General features: G+C 48.5%; 1 protein-coding gene across 2 annotated transcripts in view; it reads right to left on the reverse strand.

Annotated features, from left to right (window-relative positions):
* The window catches only part of adamts17 (ADAM metallopeptidase with thrombospondin type 1 motif, 17), an 823,747-nt gene that overhangs the window by 695,975 nt on the left and 102,749 nt on the right, over positions 1 to 25,023 (reverse strand). For both annotated transcript variants that reach the window (XR_011587458.1, XM_070858706.1), the window contains exons 4-5: positions 16,712 to 16,795; positions 16,021 to 16,175 (exon numbers count right to left, since the gene is read on the reverse strand). Coding sequence is in view for 1 of the 2 variants with exons in the window: in XM_070858706.1 (XP_070714807.1) it covers positions 16,021 to 16,175; positions 16,712 to 16,795 (239 nt within the window). In the remaining variant the exon portion in view is untranslated. The remainder of the gene's footprint in view (positions 1 to 16,020; positions 16,176 to 16,711; positions 16,796 to 25,023) is intronic.

The following is a 25,023-nucleotide window of genomic DNA, read 5'->3' on the forward strand; positions in this document are numbered from 1 at the left end:
TCTGGTGAATGGGTCCATTTCACCCATACAAACTTAATCCCCTTATTTCATCAATACAGTTGCTAAACAAGTAAATATTTCAGCAATTTTCACTAATTCAGAAAATTAGTTACAGCGCAACTGTTTTCTGACAACGATGACTATCTCAGCAGCAAGGCAGGATAGGCTGGAGGTTTTGATATTGGCCAATCCTACAGCTGGAAAATTGGATTCAATAAATCTAGTCATTTGAGAGAAAAATCACCGTTTATAGCTGCTACGCTGATGTCCTTCAAAGAACGATCCAGTCATCCCTACTGGTGATTCTAGTCGGGCACTGAGGCCCAGATGTTGCAGTCAGTGGCAAAGGAACAGCACTTGCCGTTCATCACGCTGACAGCGGCCCTTAAACTTTGTGGACTTTTGAGCGGCAACCTACGGTTCCTAGATATTCTTTTCAGTGCTGGTGCCTTCTGTAAGGGATCTGTGGCATGTGTGAGCAGGTCAAACAACAGCAAGTCTCCTCAACCAATCACATTGAAGAATCCTCACAGACACACAGGGGGGAAATTGCCCCCTACTGCAAGTCCCGTTACCGGGGGTTGACCCTTCCGCAATTGCCCCCGGATGGGGGCGGTGGGAGCACGTTTCCGCCATGCCTCGCTTTTACACCTCGCCCAGCATGCCGACCCCTTACCGCCCGGCAGAGACCTCTTTCCCGCCCCGCGGGGGAAATTGCCCGCAGTGGGAAGCTGCCAGTGGCTGGGCGGTGTGGCCGCCCATAAAGAGAGAGGGCACACTGCCGCGGCCGCCATTTTGTATTAATTGTCAGCCGACTCCGACAACGCCGGCCGCTGGTTTGGCCGGGCTGCCAATAGGCAGCTTAGCACCCCCTCTTTGGTGCCAGGCCGCTGGCCCCCCGAAACCATTCCCGGTGTCCCTCTCCTTTAAGTGATGCATCAGCGCGACATGGCACATCTGCATCGTGCTGATGGTCACCGCTCTGCTCCCGACCCGAACCCGCCCCGATACCATCTAAAACAGCGCCCCAAAGAGTTAGAGGTAAATTTTCTGGCTCTTCCCTCTGACTCCCACCGGGCAGTAAATCTCCGGATAAATCAAAGTGCCCTCCCCAATTTCCCACTGAGGGCAATTTGGGCCCCGCAGACCAGGAAATATAAATTAGAATATTTAATTCAATGTAAAATCATGTACAGAATGCAAAATAAAGTGAGGGAAAGAAAGATGGGATTGAGAGAGAGAGAGCGAGAGAGAAAAAGAGAAGAAAATGTAAAAAAAAGTTTTATTTTAATTTTTCTCTCTCTTAAATCTCCAATAATTAAATTCTGAAAGAAAGAGACTTGACATTTGTCAAATTAAATTTTCAGTGCCAGAGAGGTTGTTTAGCAGTAATTAACTCATCATGCCATTAAAAATTCACTGACACCTGAATGCACCAGCCCTAACTTTTTCTGGCATGTTTAGTGACCAAGTACCGCAACTTCCCGCCCTGGAGGTGTTTTAATACCGAGTCTCTCGGTGAGGAACTGATGGAGTAAAGCTTGTGGAGAAGTAGGGCAGCTCGGACAGCTACTTCCTGATTGCCGCACTTAGCTGCGTATGTGTGGGCCGGCGATTGCTGTCCGATTTACTCCTTAATAATGGTGAGCGCTGATGGCCTCACCGTTATTCCTATTGCAAAATTCTGGCTTATGTGGTCGACTCTTAATTCGCTTAGGATATCAATGGATGACCAATACATTGCCTTTCCAGTGTCGCCCACACCCCAAGAACACGTGAAAAAGTAAGAATGAAGGGGAAAAGGAGGGAAGGATGCAAAGGAGTACGAACATTCATTTATACAGCGCTTTCAGATATGCTGAAGTATTTCCTTTAAAGCAAACTTGTTTAAGGCAGTAAATAGTCCACCCAGTGATTCACAGCGACACTGGTTCTTCAACACAAGAGCACAAGATCATTTTATTATGTTAAAAGTGGCACAGAACCGATAACCTCACACAAAATAATTTTCCTCTTTGGCCAAACAATCAGAATGCTGATTATCTGAACACAGGGAAACACAAGAAACTGACAATGTCAGATTCCTCTAATAACAGAATCATCTCCGTAATGCTCAGCTTGTGGATTTCCTATAGTGAGTAATGCCACATTAAGAACTCAATTAATGTACATAGCAATGCTGAATGACCTTCCGGTTAACGACTGACTCCACAGATGACCGTGGGAGTACGAGATTAGTTCTGGATTGCTCTAGCAAAGAGCCACACACACACAGTGGGCTAAACAGCCTTCACTTGTGTTGTAAACTTCCATGCTTCAAAAACCCCCAGAAAATGTCAGAAATAATAATATAATATTTTACTATTATAATAAAAGTGTGACATCCCCACTGACACCTGGGAGTCCCTGGCCATAGACCGCCCTAAGTGGAGGAAGTGCATCCGGGAGGGCGCTGAGCTCCTCGAGTATGGTCGCCGAGAGCATGCAGAAATCAAGCGCACGCAGCGGAAGGAGTGTGCGGCAAACCAGGCTCCCTGCCCACCCTTTCCCTCAACGACTATCTGTCCCACCTGTGACAAAGACTGTGGTTCTCGTATTGGACTGTACAGCCACCTAAGAACTCATGCTAAGAGTGGAAGCAAGTCTTCCTCGATTCCGAAGGACTGCCTATGATGATGATGACTTTTTAGGAAAGGATGTTGATAGTGGCAATTATTTTAAAAATACACAGAATACACTGGATATAACTTATTTTTGATGACTTTATCCTGTGTTTATCTCTACAGTTCCTGTATGCAATTCAGTAAGTTTGGATACTTGTACAATACCAGCACAAATTTCAATTGCTATGGCAGAGTTCTGGGTTATCCTGAAGTATGCCTGTACACTACATAATGTTCCATTACACGACCCAGTGCCCCACCGCGCTCTATCCCTGGCATCAAACAGGATATCTGTAGCCAATGTAATCCTGCTCACTTCCACACCAATGCCACAAGTTACTATCTTAAAATGTTCATTATTACATAGAATATACAACACAGAAACAGGCCATTCAGCCCAACCAGTCCATGCCGGCATTTCTTTCTGCCTCATAAGCCTATCCAGCTTCCCCTTAAATACATCGATACTATTCGCCTCAACCATTCCCTGTGGTAGCGAGTTCCACATTCTCACCGCTCTCTGGGTAAAAAGGTTTCTTCTGAATTCCCTATTTGATTTCTTGGTAACGATCTTATATCGATGGCCACTCATTCTATTATTCCCCACAAGTGGAAACAATCTCTCTGTGTCTACTCTATCAAAACCCTTAATAATTTTAAAGATCTTTGACTTTGCTAAAATTCTCAATAAATTCAGTCCATTTCATTCACAAAAGCAGCATGTTCAGTAAGTTTATAACACCAGCACAAATTTCAATTGCTATGATGGACTTCTGGGTTATCCTGAAGTATTCCTGTACACTACATAACTGTTGAAACATGTTAGCCCCGATATTCCACTTTTACGTAACTTTCCCTGCCCAGGAGCTGGGAGAACTCACCCCAGGGTATTTAGAGGAAGGAGGGAGGGAGGGAATCGGTGCAGCACTGAAGGTGACAGAGTATCAAACAACAGGAGGTTCCGACTGGACACAGGCAGTATCCAAATTCAAAATGTGTTACAGAGCCAAACCCCATTACAGAGACACACCTGGGAACTACATCATCATAGGTGGTCGAACGAGGATGACTTGCTTCCACACCAAAAGGGTTGAGTTCACAGATGTTTCAATGAAGGACCCAATGTTCCAGTCCTGAACTCCAATTGAGGGGGTGGAAGATGCCTTTGCATGGATTTTTTTAACGTGTGGCGATCATTGTACATCAGCCACCACACGGGCTTGACATAGCTAGGCCGTTATCCAATGGCAAAGGTAAACCAGGATGACTGGAGACCTGCTCTGCTGCACGGACCCAGTGCGCACACATATTGCAGTGTGGGCTGGCCCGTGCTGCCCCTGGGCCCTCGCCTCTTCTGGGCCCCGCACTCACATTTGCCGCACCTCCGCCACGATCTCTCACTGCTCAGCTCTCGTTACATCTGCGCCACGACCTCTCACCGCTCCTCTGCCTCAATCATTCACCGCACCTCCGCCATGATCTCTTGCCACTCATCCGCCCTGACCTTCCCGCTCCTCCGCTGTGCCTGGGCCCCGCCAATGCTCCTGCCCACGCTCTAACTGGCGACCGGGACCTTGATGACGTCACCCAGTCACCCACCTCGATGTCGTCGCACACTTGGGATGAGTCGTGCTGGAAGTTATAGTGACGCGCTCCAGCTCTTATACTCCCGACCTCTCGCAAGTCGGGGCACGATGTTCCAGGGAACTACAGACCCATTAGAGAGAGCACCCCAACCTCGATCGTAGAGCTACAGTACGCGGACGACGCCTGCATCTGCACACATACAGAGGCTGAACTCCAAGACATAGTCGACTTATTTACTGAGGTGCATGAAAGCATGGGCCTTACGCTAAACATCCGTAAGACAAAGATCCTCCACCAGCCTTTCCTCACCGCACAGCACTGCCCCGCAGTCATCAAGATCCACGGCGCGGCCCTGGACAACGTGGACCATTTCGCATACCTCGGGAGCTTCTTATCAACAAGAGCAGACACTGAAAACGAGATTCAACACCGCCTCCAGTGCGCCAGTGCAGCCTTCGGCCACCTGAGGAAGAGAGTGTTTGAAGACCAGGCCCTCACATCTGACACCAAGCTGATGGTCTACAAGGTTGTAGTAATACCCGCCCTCCTGTATGGCTCAGAGACATGGACCATGTACAGCAGACACCTCAAGTCACTGGAGAAATACCACCAACGATGTCTCCGCAAGATCCTACAAATCCCCTGGGAGGACAGACGCACCAACATTAGTATCCTCGACCAGGCCAACATCCCCAGGATTGAAGCACTGACCACACTTGATCAGCTCCGCTGGGCAGGCCACATCGTTCGTATGCCAGACACGAGACTCCCAAAGCAAGCGCTCTATTCGGAACTCCTCCACGGCAAACGAGCCAAAGGTGGGCAGAGGAAACGTTACAGGGACACCCTCAGAGCCTCCCTGATAAAGTGCAACATTCCCACCGACACCTGGGAGTCCCTGGCCAAAGGTCCCGCTTAGTGGAGGAAGTGCATCCGGGAGGGCGCTGAACACCTCGAGTCTCATCGCCGAGAGCATACAGAAATCAAATGCAGCCAGCGGAAAGAGCGTGCGGCAAACCAGTCCCACCCACTCATTCCCTCAACAACTATCTGCCCCACCTGTGACAAGAGACTGTGGTTCTCGTATTAGACTGTACAGCCACCTAAGAACTCATGTTAAGAGTGGAAGTCTTCCTCGATCCCAGGACTGCCTATGATGATAGACACCTGGGAACTACAGACCTATTAGAGAGATATATTTTGATTGCGGTGATCATTCCAAAGGAATTACCACATTTAAACCAGGCCCATTTTCAAATCCAGTGTTCAATTTACAAATCCCTAGGTTAACTGGTAAAATGAGCATTAGTACATAAGGCTCAACCCCAGATTTTCATAACATAAAAGGCACGATAATTTAGAGAGACAGTTTCAAACCTTCTTATTATACAGGTCACAGCACATGACCAGTGTGGGATTCTACCATGGCAGCTAGCTTGCTACCAACTGCTGCCCTCGAGTTACAACGGTGCGAGAATTCCACAGGGGTGGGTTTTCAAGTGAGTGCTCGGGCACACCTGCCGGGAACCGCTCTCACTGACCCCAGCACACTTTCCAGGAGAATGACCTTGGCAAAGATTCCCTTGTATACACCCATCTGCGGGCTGTCGCTATAATGAGCAGCCCTTACTAACGTCTAAAGTAAACTGAGCTGTCCTTGTATCACGAGCTCGTTCCCCCCACAGATGTGGGCTGGTCGGGTAGGTTTGTAAATGAAGCCTGCTGCTGTCTGAGCTCTGTATGCACACGGTGGGACAGTTGCACACATATAGTCTCCACTTCCTCCTACTCTAAACAGACTCGAGGGGCTTACTGGCCTCCTCCTGTTCCTAATGTAGTGCAGTGCTAAGGGAGTACTGCACTGTCGAAGACGCTGTCTTTCAGATGAGACGTTAAACCGAGGCCCAGTCTGCTCTCTCGGATGGACGTAAAAGATCCCACGGCACTATTTCGAAGAAGAGCAGGGGAGTTATCCCCGGTGTCCTGGGGCCAATATTTATCCCTCAATCAATATAAGAAAAACAGATTATCTGGTCATTATCACGTTGCTGTGTGTGGGAGTTTGCTGTGCACAAGTTGGCTGCCGTGTTTCTCACATTACAACAGTGACCACACTCCAAAAGTACTTCATCGGCTGTAAAGCGCTTTGAGATGTCCAGTGGTCGTGAAAGGCGCTAAATAAATGCAAGTCTTTCTTTCTAATGTTCCTCCCAGCACTGTTAAATCATCTTTATGAGTTGCCTGGCCAAAAACCCAACATTCTCAATGACTTTTACATTAGTACAAGAAAAGAACGGAGGCCGATGATGTCCATTAAATTCGATTAAAAAGACAAATGATAATGACGCTAATGACCAGCTGAGACTCCTGCTGATGTTCTTGGATGTTGCAGATTTAATGTACATTTTCCTCTGAATTTCTTCTCAAGTGGATTTCACCAGGCTGTTCCAAGTAACGGAAGGACCACACCAATTCTGTTATGTAACTGGCCAGTAGATGCTGCACATGTAACTGGAGAGATGGTCATTGCTCCCTCGCCATGGCTGAAGCAAGACATGCTTATAAGAGGCTGTGACTATCTGACGCTCCCCGAGCACCAGAGGGAAGGAGCTTGCCCTCTGCTTGGAAATAAACTATAGCAGCTGCATGTGGGAGCTTCGGATCGATGTTGTGTACCGCGATTTGCATGGTGGCACTGCTGTGTCTGCTGTGGCTCAGTGGGCAGCACTCTTGCCTCTGAGCCAGAAGGTCGTGGGTTCAAGTCCCACTCCAGAAAATCTAGGCTGACGCTCCCAGTGCAGTGCTGAGGAAGTCCTGCACTGTCGGAGGTGCCGTCTTCCAGATGAGATGCTAAACCGAGGCCCTGTCTAGTCTCGGGTAGATGTAAAAAGAATACATGGCACTATTTCAAAGAAGAGCAGGAGAGTTCTCCCCGGTATCCTGACCAATATTTATCCCTCAATCAACATAACAAAAAACAGATTATCTGGCTATTGTCACATTGCTGTTTATGGGAGATTGGTGTGTGCCAATTGACTGCTGCGTTTCCTACATTATAACAGTAACTCTGTCCATCCCAATACCTGCCCTCAGTCAGGAGCTGATACGTGGGAGAGGGAAGCATTACCTCAAATCTCTCACCCCCACTCTTCACTCCTCCGATCTCTCACCATCTCACCGAAGGGCGCTGCTCAGTTTATGGCCCACATCCCACCGTCGGCAACTAGGTCCGTGCAGCAGAGCAGGTCTCCAGTCATCTTGGACCCCCCTTGCCACTGAACTAAGACCTTGCTCTGCTTAGCTGGTGTGCAATGGCCACCCCACGTTAAAAGAACTCACGCACAGGCATCTTCCACCATTCAAAATGAAGTTCGGGACCTGGAACGTCATGACAAAGCTTTTGATAAGGTTTCACATGGTAGACTGGTCACGAAGGTTAAAGGGATACAGGGCAAAGTGGCAAGTTGGACCCAAAATTGGCCTGGAGGTCAGAAGCAAAGGGTAATGGTTGATGGATGTCTTTGTGACTGGAAGGATGTTTCCAATGGGGTTCTGCAGGGCTCAGTACTGGGTCCCTTGCTTTTTGTGGTATATATCAATGATTTAGATTTGAATATAGGGAGTATGACTAAGAAGTTTGCAAACGACACTAAAATTGGCTGTGTGGTTGATAATGAAGAGGAAAGTCATGGGCTGCAGGAAGATATCAATTTACTGGTCAGGTGGGCAGAGCAGTGGCAAATGGAATTTAATTCAGAGAAGTGTGAGGTGATGCACTTTGGGAGGGCTAATAAGGAAAAGGTATACACATTAAGCGATAGGCCACTTAATAGTGCAGATGAACAAAGGGACCTTGGAATGCTTGTCCACAGATCCCTGAAAGTAGCAGGCCAAGTGGATAAGCTGGTTAAGAAGGCATATGGAATGCTTGCCTTTATTGGCCGAGGCATAGGATATAAAAAAGCAGGGAGGTTATGCTTAAATTGTATAATACTTTGGTTAGGCCACAGCTGGAGTACTGTGTGCAGTTCTGGTTGCCATATTATAGAAGGACATGATTGCATTTGAGAGGGTGCAGAGGAGATTTACTAGGATGCTTCCTGGAATGGAGAATCTTAGTTATGAGGACAGATTGGATAGGCTGGATTTGTTCTCATTGGAACAGAGAAGGTTGAGGGGAGATCTCATTGAGGTGTACAAGGTATTAAGGGGCCTGGACATAGTGGATAGTAAGGGCCTATTTCCATTGGTGGAGGGATCTATTACGATGGGCCATAGTTTTAAGGTGGCTGGTGGAAGGTTGAGAGGGGATTTGAGGGGGGGGCTTCTTTATGCAGAGGATTGTGGGGATCTAGAACTCGCTGCCTGGAAGAGTGGTGGATGCAGAACCCTCACCACTTTTAAGAGACGGGCACTTAAAGTGCAGTAACCTGCAGGGTTATGGACCTAGAGCTGGTAATTGGGATCAGACTGGATGGCCTTTTATTGGATGGCACAGATATAATGGTAAGTACTGCAGGGAATCGAATACGGCCAGGGTGATCTCCTGGACTAGTTTCGATCGCCTGGATGGGTCCGAGAGGAATTTTCCCATATTTTTTTCTCCCTAAATTGGCCTGGGTTTTTATCTGGGTTTTGTCTCTCCCAGGAGATCACATGGCTCCGGTTGGGGTGGAGTGTAGAATGGTTCAGTGTAAGGGGTGTCGCAGTTGTGTGAGGCAGACTGGTTGGGCTGGGTGCTCTTTGCCTTTCCGTCATTGTTCATAGGTTTATATGTAACCTTCAGGGCTGCTGACCGAGGGCCGTGTGGCTCTTTGTTGGCCAGCGCGGACACGATGCGCCGAAATGGCCTCCTTCTGCGCTGTAGATTTCTATGTTTCTATGTTTTTAACACGTAAGTGCATATAAAAAAGGGAACTGACTGATGTTGTGGGTAGCAGACAATGCCATTGATATCACAAACTCCGCTTCCCAGCCACTGATTCCATCCCTCTCCCTGGCCAAACTGTTGGAAACCTCAACATCATATTTGACCCTGAGCTGACCTTCTGACCCCATCTTCTCCATCACAAAGATTGCCCACTTCCACCTCCATATCCCCTGACTCAGTCCAGCTGCTGTTAAAACTCTCATTCATACATGAGCTCATCCAAAACCCCGCTGCCCATATCCTAATTCAACCTCATAGCCTCACCCTCCCTAGCTCTGTAGCCTCCTCCAGTTCGACAACCCCCTGAGAACTCTGCGCTCCTCCAATTCTGGCCTCTTGCGCATCGCTCCACCATTGGTGGCCGTGCCTTCAGCTGCCTGAGCCCCAAGTCCTGAAATTCCCCCCCTAAACCTCTCTGCCTCTCCCTCCTCCTTTAAGATGCTCCTTAAAATCAACCTCTTTGGTCACCTGTCCTAATATCTCCTCCTTTGGTTCATAGCAACATAGAAAATAGGTGCAGGAGTAGGCCATTCGACCCACCATTCAATAAGATCATGGCTGATCATTCACCTTTGTACCCCTTTCCTGCTTTCTCTCCATACCCCTTGATCCCTTTAGCCGTAAGGGTCATATCTAACTCCCTCTTGAATATATCTAACGAACTGGCATCAACAACTTTCTGCGGTAGAGAATTCCACAGGTTAACAACTCTGAGTGAAGAAGTTTCTCCTCATCTCGGTCCTAAATGGCTTACCCCTTATCCTTAGACTGCGACCCCTGGTTCTGGACTTACCCAACATCGGCAATATTCTTCCTGCATCTAACCTGTCCAGTCCCGTCAGAATTTTATATGTTTCTATGAGATCCCCTCTCATTCTTCTAAACTGCAGTGAATACAGGTCCAGTCGATCCAGTCTCTCCTCATATGTCAGTCCTGCCATCCCTGGAATTAGTCTGGTGAACCTTCGCTGCACTCCCTCAATAGCAAGAACGTCCTTCCTCAGATTGGAAGACCAAAACTGCACACAATATTACAGGTGAGGCCTCACCAAGGCCCTGTACAACTCCTGTACTGCTCCTATACTCAAATCCCCTAGCTATGAAGGCCAACATGCCATTTGCCTTCTTCACCGCCTGCTGCACCTGCATGCCAACCTTCAATGACTGATATACCATGACACCCAGGTCTCGTTGCACCTCCCCTTTTCCTAATCTGCCGCCATTCAGATAATATTCTGCCTTCATGTTGTTGCCACCAAAGTTATCCACATTGTACTGCATCTGCCATGCATTTGCCCACTCACCTAACCTGTCCAAGTCACCCTGCAGCCTCTTAGCATCCTCCTCACAGCTCACACCGCCACCCAGTTTAGTGTCATCTGCAAACTTGGAGATATTACACTCAATTCCTTCATCTAAATCATTGATGTATATTGTAAATAACTGGGGTCCCAACACTGAGCCCTGCAGCACCCCACTAGTCACTGCCTGCCATTCTGAAAAGGACCCGTTTATCCCGACTCTCTGCTTGCTGTCTGCCAACCAGTTCTCTATCCACATCAGTACATTACCCCCAATGCCATGTGCTTTAATTTTGCACACCAATTTCTTGTGTGGGACCTTGTCAAAAGCCTTTTGAAAGTCCAAATACACCACATCCACTGGTTCTCCCATATCCACTCTACTAGTTACATCCTTAAAAAATTCCACAAGATTTGTCAAGCATGATTTCCCTTTCATAAATCCATGCTGACTTGGACCAATCCTGTCACTGCTTTCCAAATGCGCTGCTATTTCATCTTTAATAATTGATTCCAACATTTTCCCCACTACCAATGTCAGGCTAACTGGTTTATAATTCCTTGTTTTCCCTCTCCCTCCTTTTTTAAAAAGTGGGGTTACATTAGCTACCCTGCAATCCATAGGAACGGATCCAGAGTCCATGGAATGTTGGAAAATGATCACTAATGCATCTACTATTTCTAGGGCCATTTCCTTAATTACTCTGGGATGCAGACTATCAGGCCCTGGGGATTTATCGGCCTTCAATCCCATCAATTTCCCTTACACAATTTCCTGACTAATAAGGATTTCGTTCAGTTCCTCCTTCTCGCTAGACCCTCAGTCCCCTAGTATTTCCGGAAGGTTATTTGTGTCTTCCTTCGGATTTCTTTGTTCCTCATTATAAATTCACCTGATTCTGACTGGAAGGGACCTACGTTTTCTTCACTAATCTTTTTCTCTTCATGTTACTTTGTTAGTCTGAGAAAGCTCCTGTGAAACCCCTTGGGACATTTTATTACCTTAAAGGCACTACATAAATACAAGTTGTTGTTGGTGACTTTGGCTCATGTAATTTTGGTACGGGGAAGGACACAATCAAATTGAAGGAATTTGAGTTGGGAGTTTTGTAAGGGCTGGGAGATAATGACATTGAAAACTTCAGAAAAAGGCTGGTTAGAGATGTGGAGGTTGTTAGAGAGGACAGATTGGTTGTGAATGATTTTTTTGAGGGATAGATTACAGCGACTTTGAAAGGGAAAGGATGGTACCTGAGCACAAGGAACCGTTAACAATGTCAGTTGGCATGGGGTCTGGTGGAGCGTTGGTTGGTGAATTGAGGGGGAAGAGAATTTAGAAAGCAGGCGGTGGGTCTCATGGAGGAGTTGAGCTTGGAGAGGAGAGGAGATGGGAAATGAACCACAGAGTGAAAGGAGATCAGAAGTAGGTTGGCTGGGAGGCTAACGAGGATGGAGGAGATCAATAGTAGGGTAGGACAGGGGGTGAGGTAGTGACAGAGTCAGCTGCAAGGAGGGTCTCAACCTTAGTGGTAAGTAAATCCAATAGTTCTTCACACTTGCTATTGGAGGCAAGGATGTGTGGGGGAAATGGGAATGCAGGTCATTGAGCCGATTCATTGTGGAAAACAGAGCCCTGGGGCGCCCGAGCTTTGTAGAATGATCCTGGATTACGAGGAGGATGTGACGAGGGGCAACAAGGTATAATGGTCAATATGGTCAAGCTAAATCTGATGATGACTAGACCAGTTGTGTACCAGGTGCATGAGATCCGAATCCCCACACAACCCTCACAATCCGCAGGGACGAGGGACATTCAACTCACCACCTTGGATCCAGAGGTGAAATGCCAGTATTTAACCCACTGCACCATCTCAATCTGCAGTCACGAGTTTAACAGCTACTCGCTCTCCAGCATAGCTGGAGCCAGAGGTGGTTACTGCATCAGCTCCTCTCCTGAGGATGTTGAGTCCTTGCTGGGATGCAGGCCATGGGCCAGTCTCCCTCTGCTACTTTGCCCACTCACTCATTCACTTATGTGAGCCTTTGAGTGACTGTCAGCAGGCTAGTCCAAACACAATGAGCGAGGAGAACAAGACAGCTGAGCCCAGTCCTGCCCTCACCTCAGTCCACATCCTGCACCCCCTCCTCCCCCGGCAGTGTTCACTGACAAGCGATGTGGCATGGGGACACAGGTCCTTCTCCCCTCTCCACCCTGGCACACTGTGGTCAGCTGGAGCCGCCCCCCTCTCCTACCAGAGCCACCCCCCTCCCCCACCAGAGCTACCCCCCTCCCCCACCAGAGCTGTCCGCCTCAACCGAGATCAGTCAACTTGGCAGAGCCCTGGGATCAAATGTGGGACCCACCTGGTGTGCTGAAAAAAAAGGCAGACTTGCATTTCTATAGCGCCTTTCACAACCACCAGATGTCTCAAAGCACTTTACAGCCAATGAAGTCGTTTTAACATAACATAAAAAATAGGAGCAGGAGTAGGCCATTTGGTCCCTCGAGCCTGCTCCGCCATTCAATAAGATCATGGCTGATCTGATCATGGACTCAGCTCGACTTCCCTGCCCGCTCCCCATAACTCTTAGCACTCAAAAATCTGTCTATCTGCACCTTAAATATATTCAATGACCCAGCTTCCACAGCTCTCTGGGGCAGAGAATTCCATAGATTTACTACTCTCAGAGAAGAAATTTCTCATCTCAGTCTTAGAATAAGGGGCTGCCAGTTTAAAACTATGTCCCCTAGTTTTACATTCCCTTATGAGTGGAAATATCCTCTCTGCATCTACCTTGTCAAGCCCCCTCATTATCTTATATGTTTCAATAAGATCACCTGTCATTCTTCTGAACTCCAATGAGTATAGGCCCAACCTACTCAACCTTTCCTCATAAGTCAACACCCTCATCTCTGGAATCAACCTAGTGAACCTTCTCTGAACAGCCTCCAATGCAAGTATATCCTTCCTTAAATACGGAGACCAAAACTGTACGCAGTACTCCAGGTGTGGCCTCATCAATATCATGTACAGTTTTGGAGTGTAGTCACTGATGTAACTCCAAGCTCCAACCATGGGTTCACAGCAGATTCAACTGTGGCTGCAAATTCCCATCGCTGACGAGATCAGCAGCTCCTGAAAAGCATTAAAATATGGATGGTGCAATAGCCTACCGGACTTTCCGCACATTCACTATTATTGGTGGCACCTGGCACTGCTTCCTTTTATACTGCAACCAGCGAGCCCCCAATCTGTTCCCACACTCCTGCTCCAGTGATTTTGCTGCCATAGCAACTCACCTTTGTCTTTTTTGGATGTACTTTTAGCTTTGAGTAAATTTCCCCTCCGCCTCACTCTGACAGCAAAAGTGCATAAAATATACTGCGTGAAATATTTATACGACTGGCCGGTATTACAATGAACAGCAAAGCTATGTTCCAACACATGCAATTTTTATTATTGCTAATTAGTTTCATATGGGCTAGAATTTGCGCTGGTTCACCGCCCGGTTTCTCGGCGGGATTGGCCGGTTTGGGCAAGAATCAAGTCAGCGCAAAATTCCCCAGCTGAGGCACGCCGGCGGATTTGAAGTCGCGCCGGCATGCATCGTTCACAGATCGCCCTGGCACCATCTTTGGCTGAGCGGGGACCCGTAGGTAAACCGCCCACGAGGATCGGTGGAGCTAGGCGGGAGATCTGCAACAACAAGGGAAGTGATTGGTTTTTTACTATTTATTTTCAAAATCTGTTGGGGTGAATTAATTGAAAAGTGGGAATGTTTTGGGGATTTTTTTATAGTTAGGTTTTTTGAAAAATTATTTAAATTCTTTTTTTTGGTGTTAGGCCCAACCCGCAGCCTCGGGGTAAATTTTTATAGATTTTTAAATTTTTTGCCCATTTTCTTTAGGCACCACCCAATCTAGCCGAAATTGCACTTTCCCGCCCAGATTTTTGCAGGGGGGGGGGGGGGGGGCAAGGCCCAGATTTTTCGCTGGGCGGATTTAAAAAAAAAAATTTCGGGAAGTTTACGCCAGCGATAATCTTCCCGGCCTTAGTGGTTTTTTGGCCGGCAATCGGGCTTTGGGGAAATTGCAGCCCCAAGGAATTGTTTGCGACTGGGGACTGGTATTGGAGCCTAGTGGTACTGGGACTGGGCCAGCAACCCAGAGGGTGCAAGTACATCAGTCTAGCACACAAAATTACACTCAAAACAATCTGGGCATTTCTGGGCTGGCACCAGACAAAATGACCATAAAAGCTACCAGTTCACTGATGTCCTTCGGCGAAGTGGACCCGCTACACCTGATCCGGCTTACACGTGACTCCAGTCCCACACTTCCTGGTTGACCCTTAATACCTCTGGGCAACTGGGGATGGCCACAGTCGCCCACATCCCAAGAACAAAGTTAACTAAAAAAGAGAGACTTTTCTGTTTATAAATAGTTGTTTTGCACTTCCCAATATTTTCATGCAAACAGTGCATCATCACAATTTGATAAGAGGCTTATAATTTATGAGATAATTTCACAAAAGTATCCCACTGAACTCATGGTTTCCTGTATGACTGAAGTGATGAGAATGAGCGAGGGCATGGCACTGGATACTAGGTGCGTGTTCGATGTGAAATACAAGTTATTTAATTATTCAGAGCCCTGGAATTCCCTCCCTAAACCTCTCCGCCTCTCGCTCCTCCTTCAAGATGCTCCTTAAAACCTATCGCTTTTACAATGCTATTGGTCCCCAGATATTTCTTGCATGATCAGCATAAAATTTTGTCTGATAATGCTCTGTGAAGTGCCTTGGGACATTTTTACTACGTTAAAGGTGCTATATAAAGTTGTTATTTGAAGTTTTCAGTTTCCCATTGACTTTCTGCTCAGTGTCTCACAGGCACAATAATGGACACAGGGCCCCGGTCAGAGTGCAAGAATCTGTTTGCAGTCCGATGTCAAAATGGCCGAGATATCCACAAGTTTTGCACGATCATACATTAGCTCAAGGAGACGATGAGGGTTACTATTCAAACCTAAAGCACTAGACCACATCGTCCGCATGCCAGACACGAGACTCCCAAAGCGAGCGCTCTACTCGGAGCTCCTTCACGGCAAACGAGCCAAAGGTGGGCAGAGGAAACATTTCAAGGACACCCTCAAAGCCTCCCTGATAAAGAACAACATCCCCACCAACACCTGGGAGTCCCTGGCCAAAGACCGCCCTAAGTGGAGGAAGAGCATCTGGGAGGGCACTGAGCACCTTGAGTCTCATCACCGAGAGCATGCATAAACCAAGCACGGGCAGCAGAAGGAGCGTGCGACAAACCAGACTCTCCATCCTTACCCTCAATGACTATCTGTCCAACCTGTGACAGGGATTGTGGCTCTCGTATTGGACTGTTCAGCCACCTAAGGACTCAGGTTAAGAATGGAAGCAAGTCTTCCTCGATTCTGAGGGACTGCCTATGATGATGAAGAAAGCACTGGATTCATCAGCTGAAGGAACACAAGTAGCTGTGTGCGAGACAGGAAGTGAAGGAGTACCTTGTGACAAATACAGCAGCGTCCACAGCTGGAACGTCATCTTTCCCACCAGGAACCTGGTTATTCCCCAGATATTTCGCTCCAAACTCCCTGTGCTGCCAATGACAAAAGCTCTCCAGCGACCTCTCTCCATGGTGCCCAATCAATAGCCGCTCCTAAGAAAAAGTTTTGAAAATGTATTATGCAAATGCAGCAAATCAAAAACTACTTAAACCAAAAAATTGTTACCTGCCAAAGAAAGTAACTTTTGGCTTTTAAACAGAAATATGCTGCGGGATTCTACAATAAGTAACTGACTGGTTGCTTAGTAACCACTGTAGTTTGATGCAGAACATTTGGATTGATGAGATATGAAAATGTTCTTGTTATTAAAAAGGAATTTAAAATGAATTAACATTTTTATAGATTAGAAAAGCTCAGCCTTTTAATGAAATTTTATACAAAATAAACCCAATCTGATCTCCCCACATTCTCTGAATACTGGCCAGTCATGTGACTGAGTTGCTGTTATGATTAATGGCAGATGTTGAGATGGGTGAAATCCAAAAGGATTTTTATTAGCCATGGGTATTAGGATCTGCAGAACCACGGTGGGCAGAGAGAGTTAAAATACAGATCAGCCATGATCTAACTGATTTGTGGAACAGGCTCGAGGGGCTGAACAGCCTCCTCCTGTTCAGATCATACTTACTGGACGACTGTGCAGCAAAATCAGTTTGGTCACTCGAATATTGATCTTGATTCCCAGACTGTGATGCTGAAACATGTTGTACACCTGCCAAAGAGAGGACATTTTCAGCTGTAACGATAATTGAGAGAGGCACACTGCACAGATACACTGCTGCCCACATGCTACAATGCTCTTAGTTCTCCGATACCTATGGAGGGGTGTGGAGGAGAGCGCGAGGGGGGCGTGGAGGAGAGACCGAGGGGAGAGCGGAGGAGAGAGGGAGGGGCATGGAGAGAGAGAGAGAGAGAGGGGGCGTGGAGAGAGAGAGGGGGGAGTGGAGAGAGAGTTGGGGCGTGGAGAGAGAGAGAGGGGGCGTGGAGAGAGAGAGAGGGTGGGCGGAGAGAGAGAGAGGGGGCGTGGAGAGAGAGAGAGGGGGGGCGTGGAGAGAGAGAGAGAGGGGGCGTGGAGAGAGGGAGAGGGGGCGTGGAGAGAGAGGGGGCGTGGAGAGAGAGAGAGGGCGTGGAGAGAGAGAGAGGGGGCGTGGAGCGAGAAAGAGATGGGGCGTGGAGAGAGAGGGCGCGTGGAGAGAGAGAGAGGGGGTGTGGAGAGAGAGAGGGGGGGCGTGGAGAGAGAAGAGGGGGCATGGAGAGAGAGGGAGGGGGCGTGGAGAGAGAGAGAGGGGGCGTGGAGGAGAGAGAGAGGGGGCGTGGAGAGAGAGAGAGAGGGGGCGTGGCGAGAGAGAGAGGGGGCATGGAGCAAGAGAGAGAGGGGGCGTGGAGAGAGAGGGCGCGTGGAGAGAGAGAGAGGGGGTGTGGAGAGAGAGAGAGGGGGCGTGGAGAGAGAAGAGGGGGCGTGGAGAGAGAGGGAGGGGGCGTGGAGAGAGAGAGAGGGGGCGTGGAGGAGAGAGAGAGGGGGCGTGGAGAGAGAGAGGGAGGGGGCGTGGCGAGAGAGAGAGGGGGTGTGGAGAGAGAGGCAGGGGGCATGGAGAGAGAGGGGGGGGCGTGGAGAGAGAGATGGGGGGAGTGGAGAGAGAGCAAGGGGGCGTGGAGAGAGAGAGAGGGGTGTGGAGGAGAGAGAGAGAGGGGCGCGGAGGAGAGAGAGAGAGGGGGTGTGGAGAGAGAGAGAGGGTTGCGGAGAGAGAGAGGGGTGCGGAGGAGCGCGGGAGAGGGTCGTGCGGAGGAGAGAGAGAGAGAGAGAGAGGGAGGGAGGTACGGAGAAGAGAGAGAGAGAGAGGGGGGTGCAGAGGAGAGAGAGAGGGGTGCGGAGGAGAGAGGGAGAGGGAGGGGGGCGTGCGGAGGAGAGAGAGAGAGAGAGAGAGTGAGAGGGGTGCGGAGGAGAGAGGGAGAGGGTCGTGCGGAGGAGAGAGAGAGAGAGAGAGAGGGAGGGAGGTACGGAGGAGAGAGAGAGAGAGGGGGGTGCGAAGGAGAGAGAGGGAGGTGGGGTTAGGAGGTTGGAGGCATCTCCACCACAGCACCATGCTGACAAGTTAGGAGTATTCTGTGTCACCATCGAATGCAAAAGCCCCGAGCTGCAAGTGCAATATATAGATCAGATGGTGTATATCGAGAGTAAAACAGCAAGTGGCTCCCCCACGGACCCACCATCCAGTTCCAGTATTTATTTATTGACAAGATATCAGGAATAAAATAGTGTCCATTTCTAATACTGTTTCATTCCAACTTAAACATTTAAAAAAAAAGTAAGTGCTTCACACTCTGTAAACCTATCCTAATGAGCTTTTTCTGTTTTTCAGTTTATGTGATATAAATCTTCCATATCGAATGTTGTTCTGACTCTAAGGCAGTAATCAGGAAACTGCTTCATTCATTAATCTTCCTTTAGCTGACCCACTGCCAAAATCGCCATGTGTCTTTAACCAGCCACGATTAATAGGAATATACTTAATACATAACTGGACTTATTATAGGTCAATTCATTTAAACAATAAAAAGGAACTGTAAAACTTTCATTTCTTTTGGTCTTTAGACTTTTAAAGCTGCAATTACATGGCGCTACCAATCAGGGGCCAGCAGCTGGAGATTGCAAATCACAGCTGGCTGGACCACAGCTATACTGCAGGCTGAGAACCGCACTATCGGCAAGGAACAAGCTCTGCACACGAGAGCTTACACGTGCATGCGCACGCAGATCTCCGATGCCTCGGTGACTCTGCTGTTGTGGTGGGAGAGCCTGGCAGTGTTCACTTTCCTCTAACATTAATGAGCAGGTTTATAAAGTGGCAGGAGACTCGAAGGAGAGGCCGAGAACATTGTGAACCCAGCTTCGCACCGCGTAAGTCCAGAGTGCCAGGTACACCAGCCATGACACTATCTCTCTGGGGAAGAGGGCTGTCGTCATTTGCATTAATGCATCCTGAATCAGAGTTTGAATCGCTGCTCCTTCGCTCAGACTGTGGGTGAACAGATTCCACCTTGATCACCGGGACAGGGCTCTGCCAGAAACAGGAGAAGCTCCTGCAGACTTGCTCCTAAAACCTCCCTTCATTGAGAGCTGACTTTGCAGCAACAGATTTGCGCACACGATGAAAGCCAGGTCCAAGGAAGGTACCTCCAGTCAACCTGCGATGCTGTGCTGAGCAGATCGCCCCAGCTCTGCTGTCGCTCTCCCCGCCCCACTTCATCTACCAACTAATCAGAAACCCAGCAGCAAGCAGCAGGCCCTGCACCACACCCTCTGAGCAACTGGTCACCAACCCTGAATCCTTCCGTCTCACCTCCCTCACAAAGCCCAGCAACTGCCCTCTCAGCCTTCTCTCCATCCCACCCTGGTCAATGGGGACCAATCAAACTGCTCAAAATACTTCTGGAAATTCAGAGAGCGACGGGGGGAGGGGTGGGGGGGGAGAGCGAGGTGGGGTGGCGAGGAGGCGAGCGAGGGGGGCAGAAGGCCAAGACATTAAGAGCGGTGGTGACTTTGGTGGCCACGAGCCAAGGATGGCCTCCTGGACCAACAGGCCGCAGAGATCAGCAACAGCCTGTCTGGCAAATCTCAGCCCCACCCCCCCTCCTCCCTCCTGCTCAGAAACATCCAAGAATCTGACGCTTGGTCGACAGAGGCTGTGGGCTGGGTGGCCTTCGCTGGGCAACTCCCCTCACCCACCGTCCAACAGATCCAACTGCTGCTCGCCCTGGTCATTGATGCGGCCTCCTCAACTGCCCCTCAACCCAAAGCAAAGAAGCAGAAATGGCTCCCACCTTAAGCTGAGAGAGCTTATTCAGGGCAAGCAAGTCAGGAAGGAAACTCAGAAACAAGCGATCTCCAAACTCAGAAATCCCTTGGCAACCATCCAGCACAACAGAACACAAACCCCTGTGTGCCGGCAACGGAGTGCCCCTTGAAATAGTGTCTCCGTCGTGTCAGTCAGTCTGCGAAGGCAATCCCGCGAGGTTTCAGTGAGTGGTTTGGCCGCTCGGCAGGGTTTCTGATGCCCCCACCCCGCCCCAAATCAAAGCACCCTGACTTGCATTTATTAATAATGCAACATCCTGTTTCCAGCGGATATGTATACCCCTCCCCCACACTCCGCCCCCCCCACCCCCCCGCCCCTCCCGTTGGCGGGAATAGAGCGGCGAGTCAATTTCCACCATTTTAACGGCCCACAGTTCCCACCGGGCAGGGTGGTTTAAAATGGCCTCCGGGTGCTTTCTTTAACCACAGTAGAGTGGCTAAATAACTAGTTACTGAAATAAATGCGCGCTTGTAATAGGGGGAACAGGCCTTCACTCTTCATCTGTTTAGGGTGTGGCTTTTTATATCAGTGCTCAATCTGTGACCTCGTGTTCCTAGCCAGAAGCCACATTCTAAAGACGGGGTGGGTCAGAGATAGGATCTTAGAAACAACCTGACAAAACTCCAGTTTAATCTTTTCTATCTTGTCTTCTTTCCAAGTACCTCCAACAACAGCACTTTGTATGCTTAAGCAGAGTCTGGTGTTTAGTTGCTGTTTCCTTGAATAGTGCAACAGTGTCGTGCTTAAGGTTCTGTATTTCAAATCCAGAATCCAGGAGGATAAATCCCACCATGACAACTTGCAAAATCAAGCTCAATAAATCTGGTAATTTAGTATTTTACAGCAATCCATGGCTAGATTGTTGTACAAAAATAACTAGTTCCCCAATATCCTTGAGGGGAGAGAACCTGTCACCTCTGCCAATGTTGCCCTTAATATTTTTGGGATGCGTGGCCCCTTTAAGAGGTTGAGCAGCCCATTCAGTTTCGCGTGCGCGCAAAACCAAACAACCTCGCGACTATAGCTTCAAGGGAACTCTGACCTCGACCCAGTCTGGGACTACACATGACTGCGGTTAACTTTTGGTACCTTCTGAAATGGCCCAACAAGCCACACACCAATGAGCAATTTACATGCAACCCATTTTATTTACATGAATAATCACTGAGAGAGTTAGGATCATTTAAATGTTTTTACAGCACAGAAGGAGGCAGCCATTGAGCCCACTGTGATCTCACAAGGCAAAATGGGACACCGAGATTGCGAACAGTCTGGTTCAGCCTGAGACAGTGACCAGGGAGAGGGATGGAATTGCTGGCTAGTGAAGTGAATGGAGTTTATGGCAGGGGCTGAAGACAATGACTTCGGTCTTCTCAATGTTTAATTGGAGGAAATTTCTGCTCACCCAGCACTTGATGTCGCTCAAGCAGCTGGACACCAATTTTGACACTAATTTCCTGCAATGACCCAAATCAAGCTAAAGCGCATCACTTGCACACGATGGAAGTGAAACATGGCTCATTTGTTACTCTCCCTCCCCAACAAGTTTGCTAAATACTTTTTTTTGTGAAGACAGTATCGCTTTGATAAAACATAGGGGCTGAAATTGCCCCTTTCCTTAAGGCACTGTTAACACCGGAAATCGGAGGCCACGCTGCGGAGTGCAATGGCCGCCAACTTTTCGTGTAATGGCCGCCATCATCAAAATTCTACTCCTGCGGTATCCCGGCGGTGACCCGCTCCCACCATCGCTCCGCTGCTGCCGATCCGTCGTGAGTGCGTCATCAAAGTGCGCACCACCGATGTTTCCTCCCTCCTCCCCCCACGGTGAAATTCCGCCGAGAAATTCTTCTTCCTGCCAGGCGGTGCCAAAAGCTGCTTTTTGAGATGGTGCAGCGAGGCTGTGGCCCTCTGAAATGGCGATGCGGCTCCCATTAAAGGGGAGGGCGCACTGCCACCGCCGCCATGTTGTTTTTTGTCAGCCGACTGCCATATCGGGCTGACAATTATGCCCCGGGTTCGGCCGGGCCGCCAACAGAAGCTCTCCCCGGTGGGCCGAAGTTTTAAAATCGCGCTGGCTCTCCTCTTTAAGTGAAGGGAAGAGCTGTGGTGACGCGGCGCATGATTACATCACCAGCATTACGCTGCTGACGGACAGCGGCGGTCTCTACACCCGCCCCTCGACTGTGCTCACTGCCGCATATCCGCCCCCGTTATGACCGACTTCCGGTCTGCCTGAAAAATAAAGCCAAAGAACGGAATTTCGCTCAAGAGGCCACCTCATCCACCGCGGCGGTGAAAACACAAGAAATTGGGTGGGAGCGGTCAGTTTCCAGTGGGGGGGCAATTTCGGCCCCATAATGTTTCACCTCACTTACATTCCATAGAATGGTGTACGTGGCAGCGATGGAAACACATTGTGATGCTGAGGGGACACCTGCAGTGCCACAGACAGCACCAGGAAACTTGTGTTAGTAATTGCCCTAGAGCGCAAGCAGCTCACATCCCAATTACGTTTTTTAATCCTCGTCTAGTATTGGCTGCAGCACCTAATTAATCTCAGAATCCATCAGCACACTCCATGCACAACAGAGTATTCAACCAGATGACTATCAGCAAGCTGCAGCTGTTCGAAGGTTAATCCATTCGCACTTGCAAGAGGCCATTGAATTCACGTTCATATTTGCATTCTACGAGTTTATCAATCATATTTCACTGCAACCAGCTATGGAACCGAGGACTGTGAAGCCCCTCCGGCCTGTCTTATGAATGTTGGTACAAGGACTAGTGTTGCTCTAAAACGAAATCTAGAGGGCATAGTCTCAGAATAAGGGGCCACCCATTTAAAACTGAGATGAGGAGGAATTTCTTCTCTCAGAGGGTTGTAAATCTATGAAATTCTATGCCCCAGAGAGCTGTGGAGGCTGGGTCATTGAATATATTTAAGGTGGAGGTAGACAGATTTTTAAGCGATAAGGGAGTAAAGGGTTATGGGGAGCGGGCAGGGAAGTGGAGCTGAGTCCATGATCAGATCAGCCATGATCTTATTGAATGGCGGAGCAGGCTCGAGGGGCCAAATGGCCTGCTCCTATTTCTTATGTTCTTAAAATAAGATTTGCATTTTTGACATTACACTGCAGCCATCGTTTGTCCCATAAAGCATCCAGGACTCGAGTGTCAGCGAGTGTGCGAGAGCATGCGGGAATGAGTGAGAGAGAGTGGAGCAGTGTGCGCGCAGGGTCAGCCTGAGAACCTGAAGTTGCAGGCAAGGGAGGCCTCCTAAATCTATCCAAACCAGGGTCCTAGCACAGCAGAAAATTTAAAACAGAACCATTCGGCCCATCGAACCTGTGCCGGCTCTTTGAAAGAGCTATCCAATTGTATCACTCCTCCTGCTCTTTCACTATAGCTCTGCACATTTTCCCCCTTCACGTATTGTGATAGTTACTATTGAATCTACTTCCACTACCCTCTCAGGCAGTGCATTCTAGACCATAACTCGCTGCATAAAAAAATTCCTCATGTTTTCTGTGGTTCTTTTGCCAATTGCCTTAAACCTGTGCCTTCTGATTTCCAACCCTTCTGCCACTGGAAACCATTTCGTTTTATTTACTCTATAAAAACAGTTCATGATTTTGAATATCTCCCCTGCTCTAAGGAGAACAACCCCAGCTTCTCCAGTCTATCCACATAACTGAAGTTCCTCATTCCTGGCACTATTTTAGTATTCTGCAATCTCTCTACGACTTTAACATTCCTCCTAAAGTGTGTTGCCAGAATGGAACACAATGTGATTTATAAAGCATAACGTCCTTGCTTCTGAACTCTGCCTCTATAATAAAGCCAAGGATCCCATATCCTACCACCTTTAACGATTAGTGTACTTACCCCACCCCCCACCCCCGGTCTCTCCGTTCCTGAGCCTCCCTTCAAAATTATACCATTTCGTTTTTATTGTCTCTTCTTCATTCTTTTGACCAAAAGGTATCACTTCACACTTCTCTGCGTTAAATCTAATCTGCTTACTTCACCACGCTGTCTCCGTCCTCCTGAAGTGTGTTACTATCCTCCCCACTGGTGACCATATTCCCTTTTGCCAGCACACTCCAGTTATGAGGAAATAGCATTCATTGTGTCGGAGGTACTGGCTGCTCTGGTGAACAATCGGTGCAGCAGACAAGAGCCACCAGAGCAAGTTTATGGGAATGGTAGTTTATGGGACTGGTTATGTCACGAGCATCCAGAGGCCTGGACTAATGACGCAAGTTCAAATCCCACCACGGCAGCTGGGGAATTTAAATTCAATTAAATAAATCTGGAATGAAAAGCTAGTATCAAGTAATAGAAACATAGAAACATAGAAAATAGGTGCAGGAGTAGGCCATTCGGCCCTTCTAGCCTGCAACGCCATTCAATGAGTTCATGGCTGAACATTCAACTTCAGTACCCCATTCCTGCTTTCTCGCCATACCCCTTGATCCCCCTAGTAGTAAGGACCTCATCTAACTCCTTTTTGAATATATTTAGTGAATTGGCCTCAACAACTTTCTGTGGTAGAGAATTCCACAGGTTCACCACTCTCTGGGTGAAGAAGTTCCTCCGCATCTCGGTCCTAAATGGCTTACCCCTTATCCTTAGACTGTGACCTCTGGTTCTGGACTTCCCCAACATTGGGAACATTCTTCCTGCATCTAACCTGTCTAACCCCGTCAGAATTTTAAATGTTTCTATGAGGTCCCCTCTCATTCTTCTGAACTCCAGTGAATACAAGCCCAGTCGATCCAGTCTTTCTTGATAGGTCAGTCCCGCCATCCCGGGAATCAGTCTGGTGAACCTTCGCTGCACTCCCTCAATAGCAAGAATGTCCTTCCTCAGGTTAGGAGACCAAAACTGTACACAATACTCCAGGTGTGGCCTCACCAATGCCCTGTACAACTGTAGCAACACCTCCCTGCCCCTCTACTCAAATCCCCTTGCTATGAAGGCCAACATGCCATTTGCTTTCTTAACCGCCTGCTGTACCTGCATGCCAACCTTCAATGACTGATGTACCATGACACCCAGGTCTCGTTGCACCTCCCCT

This window comes from Pristiophorus japonicus, chromosome 17 (assembly GCF_044704955.1).
Source record: "Pristiophorus japonicus isolate sPriJap1 chromosome 17, sPriJap1.hap1, whole genome shotgun sequence".
NCBI classification, from domain to species: Eukaryota; Metazoa; Chordata; class Chondrichthyes; family Pristiophoridae; genus Pristiophorus; species Pristiophorus japonicus.